Source organism: Malurus melanocephalus, unplaced genomic scaffold (assembly GCF_030028575.1).
Source record: "Malurus melanocephalus ecotype Western Australia unplaced genomic scaffold, MMel_1.1 scaffold_414, whole genome shotgun sequence".
Classification (NCBI taxonomy): Eukaryota; Metazoa; Chordata; class Aves; order Passeriformes; family Maluridae; genus Malurus; species Malurus melanocephalus.
Window position 1 is genome coordinate 566,325 of NW_026623646.1, and position 10,401 is coordinate 576,725.

Sequence of the window (10,401 nt, forward strand, 5' to 3'; positions counted from 1 at the left end):
CGAGCGGGGGCGGCCGGGAAGGGCGGGGGGCGGCGCCGCCACTGGGCTGTGAGAGGTGGACGGGGCGCGGCGGCCGCCCAGATCTCTGGCGGCGGGCAACGGAGAGGGAACATGGCGAGCGTAGGAAACGGCACGGAGGAGAGCGGCGGCGGCGGCGAGGAGGTAAACGGAGAGCGACTGCCGAGGGCTCCGGGCGTGCGGGCGGCGAGCGACCGTCCCCGCCGGCGCGACGGCGGCGGGGGAGATGCGRCGGGGGCTCCGCTACACCGGCCGCCCCGGTCGCCCACCTGCTCCGCGGCGGGGTGACAGGCGAACGCCCGGACGGGATCGCGACAGGCCCGGCTGCCGGTGGGGCGAATCGTCGCCTGGAGTTGGGGAAAGTTGTCCCGGCAGCGAGGCTGCGGGAAGCTCCTTCTGACATCCCCCGCGATCCTATCCTTTATTTATTTTTTATTCCCCTCCCCTTTTTTATTTTATCCCCTTTTTTAATTTTTACTTTTTAAATTTTTGTTTAGCCCCAGCTCCTGCGCTGCTCCGTCCKAGCGTGCCGCGCCGCCGCTCCGGTGCGCGTCTCTGCCGGCGGGCGGGTGCGACCCCGCGCAGGGGACAAGGGACAGGTGTGCGGGCAGCGGCCACCCCCCGCTCTGCACAGCGGCCGAGGCCTCGCTGTCGGGGTGTCCGACACGGCCCCGTGTGCCTGGGGTCTTCCATGGACTGTTTCTCTGTCTGGGAAGTGCAGTCGGTGAGATCTGTAGTTGATGTAAGATGCGTTAATAATTTCGCACTTGTTTTATTAAAGGTCATTCAACAGCTCAGACATGAATCCCTCAAAACGATCGCTTGAACTTGAAGATTTTCTTTGTTATCTTGTCAGTCTAGGAGGACGCAGTGGCAGGATTCCTTGACAGCASCTCTCGGAAACTGGTGATTGTAAAGAACTGTCCCCAGATGAGCTTTTGAGAACGGTACTGCCAAACTATGGCAGTTTTAACTGGAGTGTGCTTTTAAATGCGGTAGATAGCAGTCCTGGCGTGCCGTGTGGGAATATTGACTTGATTTCTGACTGCACAGTCTGGAATGAACGATTTCAGTATTGTGTGCATCCAGCAGCTTCTTCAGGAAGATTTTGCAAAGCAAATCCTCCCAAATTTTGCTAAAGACAGTTCATGAATGAGTACGTAACAGGCTGGGTTTTGTTCAGTGCCCAGTGTCTGAGATGTGGCAGTGTTTCATCCAACAGGGCAACTGACTAATGTCTACGTAGGACTTGCTGTGCTATGTGGTTCAGTGGAATCAGCTTGTTCTTGTTCGTGGTTAGAAAATGGGGATGTATATATTAGCTTGTATTTCAAAGCATGCAATGAAAGTTTCTGCTTCCTAGGGTTATACGTGGCAGCAGTGAAGAGGATGTGAAATGCCTCAAAGTCATTGTGTACTAGAGTGAATCACTGCAAAATCATAGTCATCTCTGTGAAGCCGAGGTTTTTTTTCCAAAGTAGGGAGAAAAAAATTGACTAGCTTTTGCAGCTCTCAGTAAGCAAGTAGTTGGAATTCACAGGTGTTGAAACAGATGCTGTGTAGCCCAGCCTTTCTGTGTGAGCAGTAGGAAAGAATAAACTTCACTGAGTTTGTTGTGAAGTATTAATGCTTTTTAGAGGAAAAGAAGCTGCTATWGAAAAAAAGTGGAAAGGTAAGCATAAAAGTACAGAAAAGAGGCATTATTTGAGCAGTACTCTGTAAAAAGAATAAAATTTTCTTAGCATTAGGCTAAAAGACCTCATGCACTTTTGCAGAGACTTGTCTTGATTCTTTGGAATATGAAACAGACCTGTACTGGTAATGGAGTGAGTGCTTTGATTTTTCCTGGTCAGATCCCAGAGTTCAGGAGGGAGAGCAGACAGTGTCTTGATCTTGGGGAAGGTCACTGCTTTTGTAGCATTAATTGTCTAGATGCCTGTAGACTGTCGTTGCCTACAGGTTCACTATAGTCTCTTTACTTTTCGCTTGTTCTGATTTAATGCACGTGATAATTGTTTTTGTGTGTCTTAGCTTTTTTTTGATGGTGATGCTGAGCAACAGAGGCAGCTGAACACTACGATTAGCCCTTTTTTTAAGAGCTGCATGCATCTAAATAATATTGTTACCCGGAATGTGGCAGATGGGAGCTCTGCTGCCTAATTTAAGTGTACATACTTTGTACTATATGAGTATAGCTTTTAGCATAGAATTTTGCTTTGCAGGGACTTGTGAATACTTCTTTACCCCTGAAGCTTTGAAGAGGAATATGTTAAGCTAAACCTTGAAGTTGTTTCCTACTTAACAGGACATAGAACCTGCAAGAACGCTTCTTCTAAAGTCCAAGCATAAGGTACCAGGTAGCTGCCCTCTGCTGTAGTCTGTTCCTGAGTAAAATTTGTGCTTTTCCTTATGCTTCTTGCCTATCAAGGAAATACCAGATACCATGTTTATCTTTTTTTTTTTTTTTTTTCTTTCTGATTTATGTCTCATTGTCCTGCAGCTGTGGCTTTCCGGTGGGAACAGAGAGAAAATGTAGGAAGTGTAAATAAATCTCTGGATTTTTTTAAACCCAACTAATGCAAGTGTATTAGTCCACTGTTTTTTATTCAAAGGGAAAGAAACCCACGAAGAGGAACCAGAGACCTAAGACTACGAGGCTGTATAAATGAGATAGTATCATGGTATCCCATCTGGGAGAGCATATGGTTGTTAAACTCGGAATTTTTCTGAGTGTAATGTTGCTTCCCTGGTGTTGGAGTGTGTTTGTGGTCATTCTCTACTAGGAAGCAGTTTCCTGATTACTACGTAATCAGTGTCCACCTGTGGTGTGGCCAGTTGTGAACTCAGATCATGATACACCATCAACACTTAAACCGCTATAGGAGACTGAACTCATTCCCTGAAAGAATTCATATTGGTATTCCTTCGAATTCCTTTCCAGGTTGGAAACCTAGGACAGATACAGGTAACATTAACGGCGAAATAGCATTCCCAGCCACTGGACAGTCTTCAAGCAAAACTTTAATTCTTCTCCCCATCCACTCTCTTCCCATCCCCCCCACTGTCTAAAGATTACTTAAAATAGCGGGCCAGATCTGCTTCCCATTAAGTTCACTCTTTGCTGCCCTGGTTTTTCAAAGTCTTAAAGCCAGCTTAATTGGTTACTTGGGGATTCCCTATTAATTAGAAAAAGTCAAACCCACAAACCCAATCTGAGTCTTTGTGCATGTGAGGGTTGTGGCTGGACAGAAAACATCTAGATGCTTCTTGATCTTAAACCTAAAAGAATTCCTTGTTTGGCCAAAGGGAGCCAGACTAAGGATTATGCACAAATCTGAAGGTGATTTGGTGCCCTTGCTGTGGTTAACTAAGGCTTTGGCTGGGGTAGAGTTAATTGGTGCAGTGCTGAGTTTTGGATTTAGTATGAGAATCCTTTGGGTCACACTGATTTCCAGCTGTTCCTAAGCAGTGTTTACCCCACACCAAGGACTYTCTCAGTGTCTCATGTGCTGCCAGCAGCCAGGTGCACAAGAAGCTGTGAGGGAGCATGGCCAGGACAGGTGGCCTGAACTGGCCAAAGGTAATTTCATATCCTAGACCATCCCATGTAAAGGAGTAAATCCTAGACCATGCCCAGTATGTAAACTGGGACAAGCTGTCTGGCAGAGGCCAATCACTGCTTGGGGACAGTCTGGGCATCAATCAGCAGGTGATGAGAAATTGTACTGTGCAATCTTTCTTTCTCTTGGGTTTTATTTCTTTCTCTTTCCCCCTTCCTACAACWTTTTTTTATTATTATTATTATTACTATTTTTATTACTACTATTATTATTACTACTATTATTATTACTATTACTACTATTATTATTACTACTATTATTATTACTATTATTATTATTACTATTATTATTAATTTTACTTCATTTCAGTTAATAAACTGTCTTTATCTCAACCCATGGACTTTACCTTTTCCCCCTGATTTATTCCCATTCCACTGGCATGAGGGGAGAGCAAATGAGTGGCTGTGTGATACTTGGTCACTGACTGGTGTTAAACCATGACAGGCTTTTTCTGGTGCCCTACAGGAGGTATGATGAGTTCAGGTAATGACAAATCTGAGTAGAAGAGGTTTTTAATTTGTTGTACTAATGACATGGGAGGAATACAGAGATGCTGCTCCCTGCTGTATGGAGAAAATTTGTGCGACCAAAGCTCAGCTGGAGTTAAAGCTCAGCTGRTCAGGGCTGTCAGAACAATGAAAAAAGGGTTTTTCTTTGATACTTGATGAGCAAAAGGCAGTGCAGAAATAACAACCCATKACAGGATGAGGATGGTCACCTCACAAACAGGGACATAGACAAGGCAGAGGTGTTTAATGCTATCTTTGTCTCTTCAACCCACTGAAGATGGGCTAAGGGTGTCCAAGCACCCTGGGCTGGAGGACCATGGCTCCCTGATAAATGATAAACTCTTAGCTGTATCCCTCTAAGTCTGTGGGGCCTGATATKGTTCATCTGAGAGTATTCAAAAAAGCTGGCTGATATCATTCATTGCAAGATCTCTTTCAATGATTTTTGAATTGTCTTGGGAATCTGGAGAGGTCCCAATTGATTGCTAACATTTTAGCAATGAATCTGACTAACATTTTCCCAAGAGAAGGGACTGCAAAGGTGATCCTGGAAATTACAGGCAGTCACTTTAGTGACCAGTAAAAATGTGGGCAAGATTATTCTGGGAATCATTGAAAAGCACATATTGAAGGACGAGGCAGATACAGGTCAGAGCCAGTACGGCTTAATGAGGGGGAAGTCCTACTGAGTAYCCTCAGAGAAAAGAGAAGATCTCTAAATATGACAAGAAGGTGACGGGCTCCAACCCCAGTGGCAGGCACTGGAGCTGAAACAATCCTCACAGGTATGAGTCACTCCTATAAACAAGAAGAAATGGACACAGAAGTCACCTGTTAGTAAAGGAAGGTGAAACAGGGCTATTCCAAGAGCAGGAGGAAGAGATAGGGAGGAGATGGCAATTCATTATCTACCCATGTGTGAGCTGTGGGATACATGAAGAGACTTCAGCCATTATCCAGATGAGCACAGTATTACCTGTCTGCTCTGCTGCTGGRATAACAGGGCTAGTAGCCTGGAATTTTAGGGTAGGGAAGCATCTGGGCTTGCTTTGTAGAGAAGAGGGCATTTACAAGGCCATTAGGGAAAGGACACAAGTCATCAGCCTCTAGAGGTGACTCTTGTCAAGACTGGAGGTAGGGCATCCCTTCAAGGGAGGTGTTATATGTCTTCCTTCAAGGGAGATGTTATATGTCACCCTTTAAGGGAGATATTATATGTCACCCAGGCAAGTGGACCACCATGTGCAGTACCTGAGGGAATTAGCCGTGCCAGAGATGTTTTATTGACCAGGACAATGTGTGGTTACCCCAGATGCAGGTGAGATGCARTGCGTGTGGCCCCTGTGGTGGCAATTTTTCCTGGAGCGCACTGTGCACCATCATTGTGTGCCAGTTTATTGGTGGTGATGAGATATAGCTGGGGAGACAAAGAAGCACTGATGCTGGGCTCAGTGGCTTGCCAGCTTGGCAATACTGAGTCCCTATGGACTTGGCTGTGAGAAAACTGCTTGAAAAGCGGGGAAAACTGTTCCAGGAGTTCCAGCAATAAAAAGAAGATAAATCCTCCTCCCCATCTGTGTGGCCTGGCATATCTGTTATTAGCAGAAAGTGTTCTTCTGCTCAAGAGAGAGGATGTAGAGGGGGGACACAGTGAGTTGCTCTGTGTTTTTACCTGAGGGATCACAGAGTGGACATGAGAAAGCAGCATAGAAAACCTACCTTCAACTCTAGAGGCATTAGTACCTGAGTTTTAGGGAAAAACAGTGTAAAATATTTTTTTTCCAGGTAAGTTTCTCCTTGAATCTCCCGTGAGCAGTTCCCCAGAGTGGAAGGGCTTATCTTACTTATTCYTGATCCTTTGGAAAGAAATTCTAGTCTTGTTTCCTTTATATGAAGTAAGCAGACAGTCCAGTGACTAGGAGTGGAGGGGCTCTGCTCCAGCCAGGTGGAGGTGAGGAGTAAGCAGTTCTCTGGATCTGATAGTGTGGCATGTCAGACCCACCGGAGTATAAGTTTCTAGCAGACACCAGTGCACAGTCAGGCTGTAAAGAGGCAGAACTTTTTACTTTTGCAGTGACAGGGCATCCCAGTAATGGACTGTGTAGGAGGCTGAAGTGAGCCTGACCCGGAGTGAGTGGCAAAAGCACCTTAGAATGATGGCCCTAGAGGCATCCTTACCACAGGTGAGAGCACTTCAGGGGCCCTAAAGGGGGCCAGGGGGCTTTTGGTGCTGCTGCTGAGTGCCAGCAGAGACACCATGATTCTCATCCAGAAGCTGACTGGTCAACTCCAGAGCCAAGGAATGACCAGCAGGACACTTACCTTCTGACAGCCCCATATGGGCGGTGAAGTGTGACAAAGGGTGGACACTGACAGTAAGCTCTTGTGGCCTGAGTGGAATCCTGCCACCTCTGAGTGCCACTGTAGTGCACACGCTGGAACTTCAGTGAGAGCAGCAGTCAAAGGGAACCGAGGGGCACCACGACTGACACTGATTTTTTCTCAGTCCCTTTGGCAGCAGGGTATAGGCCACAGTTCGCTTTCACTTGGGGTGGTGTCAGGTGCAGCTGGAACTGACCACCCTGGGGTTGAAACACATCCCTGCTGGGGGGACAGGGTTAGGGAGTGTGAGGTGTGGTGGGGTGAGAGAGCATCTGTGTGGTATTTAGTTGATGGCTTAGTTGTGGGTACAAGCCATGACAGGCTTGTATTAAGGACAGCTTGGCCAATTCATCTAATCTGTGCCTCATCTCTAAACTAAGCTATTAAGGAAAATTTAGGTAATGAAGGTCTTATGATGCATGTTGTACTCTCTTGAACTGCCCAAGCAGGGATAAACACTGTATAGGCTGGCTTTACCAGCCTGGACAGTTTATTTGCAAAGCTAATTTCAAATGAAACCAGCATCGTCTTTAACTCAAAAGCCGGTTAGTACTTGGTTTAAGTACTCAGGAGTTTCATCCACTGCTACAGCAGCTGCTGCACTTCGGATGAAAGAACTTCCCTGTGGTATGCTTCTTTACACCAGTACCTTAATATAATAATGCACTTCAGAATAAATTATAGAAACRTTGTCTGTTTTCTCTCTCGTATTTTTGCTGAGCTTTCTTCACAAGTTTTGTTTGGTAATTTCAGCCTGGAGGAAGAGTTTCAGTGGTGAGAGACAGTGGTAGCTGCATTTCCACAGAGACTGAGAAACTGGAAGCAAGAAGCAAGCTGCTGTGATGCCTTCTTCACCTTAAAAACTGAAGAATGCATTTGAAATATCGAGCTGGGAAGGGCTAGTGGGGATGCTTCCTCTTATGAAGGATATTTATTTTTTAACATCCTCATCTGACTTGTATGGTTTTGTTTCTTTGAGAAGTAGACTTTGCTCAACCGAAGAATGTAAAATTTATACTCCTCTTGTCTGCTTTTTCCAAAGTGTTGTGCTTTGATATTTGGCTCATCTGTTTTTCTTGGTTCTGTGTTTGTGGTTCCTATGTCGGAGCTCATCTGCATCTAAGATGAGGAGCTTGATGTTTCAGCACAGAGGAGACCATGGAAAAACTAAACAAGATTAATAATTTCATCTTTATTAAATAAAATTAGATTGCTGTCTCTCCTTCCAAAGTTCAGAGGTTCTGAAATTCAAATAAAACTTTACTTCTGGGTGTATCCTTGAGTGGTACTGTTTTTCTTTTTGACTACCTATGCTAAGTAAGGACGTGTACTCTAATTTTATATTATATTACCTATGTTGTTCTGAGATGGCTTTTATTTTTTGCATTTTTCCATTTCTTATTTGGCTTCCTCGAGTCATGCATTTAAGTTCGTTGGTTGACTGACCAAATTTGAAAACTAGGTAGATAAAAAACYAAGTCTTTATTGCTTTCCTGGAGGAAAAAAGAGTATGTAGTGTTCCAATTAAATTTGCTTATTTAATATTCACCGTGATTAACCTGTAATTTGTTTTTCCTCACAGCAAGAGATAAAAGGYGCAGAAGATTTGGGAAAAGGTGGCATTACTGTGGAAAGCACCATGTGGCTCCTARGGAGGCAGAGTTGACATGAACTGGGAAGCCTATATACCTATGAAGTGAATTTGAAAAGAAGTAAATTTTCTTTTACTTCTCTTTTTGTTTTTTCTTTTTTACTTTAAATTTTCTTGAGGAACAGGGGTGTTAAGTGGTGTTTCTTACTTGTATACGAATGGAAACCAGTGTAACCAAAAGGAAGAGTTAGCTTTTTTCTTTAGGTTTTGGGTGTTGTTTGTATAAGGAACAGCTGCTTTTCTGGTAGGGAGGTTGGAAGGTGGTAAGCAGCATCCATTATCTTTTAATGTAACCTTCTCTAGTTGCRGTGGAAGTTACTCATTCCAACTGTAAATTGTACAATTGTGTAACAGCTTGCCATTCACTGTAGAATCACAGAATGTTGTGGGGATGGAAGGGACATGAAAGATCATCTGGACCCAATGCCCCCTCCCAGGGCAGGGACACCTCCCACTAGACCAGGTTGCTCAAGGCCTTTACCATCTTAGACTTGAAAATTGCCTGAGTTGGGCCTTTTCTGTTCTTTCATAACCTATATGGAAGTTCTGTTTCTTTCATAACCTATATGGAAAGACGATTTTATTTCATATACAGGCTTGAAGGGGGATGGATTAGTTCTTGTAATCCCAGTCAATCTGTGTGAAAGTTATGACTTTGTGGAAACATGTTTGGTTCTGCAAATGTTTGTTCTTTTGCTGACATTTTGCTGACATATTGTCACAGTGTGCTTGGAAAAGACTCTAGAACTGATGAGCTTGTTGAAACTGCTAGAAGTTTATACCTTGGCTTGGATAAAGGTTCTTGTTGGGCCCCTCTTTGGCAAAGAGGTTATATGTTGAAAGAGACAAGGAACTTAGTTGCTTCTTGGGAGACCATGCAATCCTTAGCCGGAACAAGGATGACTCAACCCAGGAGCAGGTGATAGGTGTGTCTGATCTGTTGCCTCCTGTCTTGTTAAGTAAATCTCCCATAGCTTGCCTAACCATTAGGACCTGTTTGAAATTTTCCCTTGCTATTTCAGCTAGTGATATGTGACACCATGTGTGACACTAATATGTGACACCAGCACAGGAGGTGGAGATAAGATCACAGTTGCCAGTAACAGGCTGGCAGGAATACAGCSCAGCACTCCATGCCCATCTGGTGGSCAGTAATTTTAATACATGCTGTTTCTTCTGGATTAATAGAAACAATATTATATTAGAGGGAACAGAAGTGATGGATTGCTGCACTCGTTTTGAAAAGGGAGCAAAACTGTGCAAGTGAAGACTGAAGAATCAGTTCKGAGAGTTTGGTATATGCTGCTGTTGATGTGTGTCCTGATTAGAGCCTGGACATGGCCAAGACCTGTGTGCCATAGTTGCTCAAGTGTCTGCTTGAATGGTCAGAAATGGGAGAATTTGCGTGCGAGAGCTGCAAATTCCGTCTGCTTTTCTAATCTGTCTGAGGTTCCAAAAAACATTTCTGCTAAGTCAACAGTAAGTAAATGTCACAGACCTGTGGACTTATGYCCAAACCCCAAGTGCTAATGGCAAAGTTTTCTTATCAAGCAAGTAAAGACTTGCGTGTCATCWTATTCAGAGTAAGGAAGTAATGCTGTTACCACATACTAAGGCAAGATAATCTAATGTCTTAGAAGCAATGGTATTTTTTATTACAATGCAGTGAGTGTATCATGTTTTTATTCCAGCTCTCTCATGCATTCACTTTGCAATAGAGTGGTATATAAATTTTTGCAAGCCGGTGTTTGAGAATGCAGCACTGCTTTGATTTCTTATTATCCCCAGAAGTCAACATCACACACACTCTTGCTCTCCAGAAATCCTCTTATTGGAGGGTGTACGAGGACAGTCTGTCATCCAAACGGAGAGGACGGTTCTGGAAAACCTATTTCTGAAGATAGTAATTTGTGTGTCTGGCACCTCTTGGCAGTACTGGTTCTTCTGAAATGTGTAGTGTTGGGTAGGTGAGTAGGAATACTTGTAACTAGTAGTAGGTGACCAGAGGAAAGAAAAAATATTCCTACTAGCTTTAGTTGAGCAAAGTGTGATTGTAGTGATTATAGAGTACATCATACTGGCTTTATTTTCACCAAGACATAATGGACTAGAATGAAGATATTTTACCTGGGTTCTTTCCCTTAAGACTGTTACCAAATCCAGTGGGGCAGCTAGTTAAACTTCATGATTTCATGTCTGTGTCATGGTTTTTTTTTTTTTT

At 44.1% G+C, this 10,401-nt stretch overlaps 1 protein-coding gene across 2 annotated transcripts in view; it reads left to right on the forward strand.

Annotated features, from left to right (window-relative positions):
- The first annotated feature begins 15 nt into the window (after positions 1 to 15).
- The window catches only part of TTC39B (tetratricopeptide repeat domain 39B), a 68,831-nt gene continuing 58,445 nt past the window's right edge, over positions 16 to 10,401 (forward strand). For both annotated transcript variants that reach the window (XM_057379647.1, XM_057379648.1), the window contains exon 1: positions 16 to 162. In XM_057379647.1, coding sequence (XP_057235630.1) covers positions 112 to 162 — 51 coding nt within the window. In that variant the 5' untranslated portion in view covers positions 16 to 111. The remainder of the gene's footprint in view (positions 163 to 10,401) is intronic.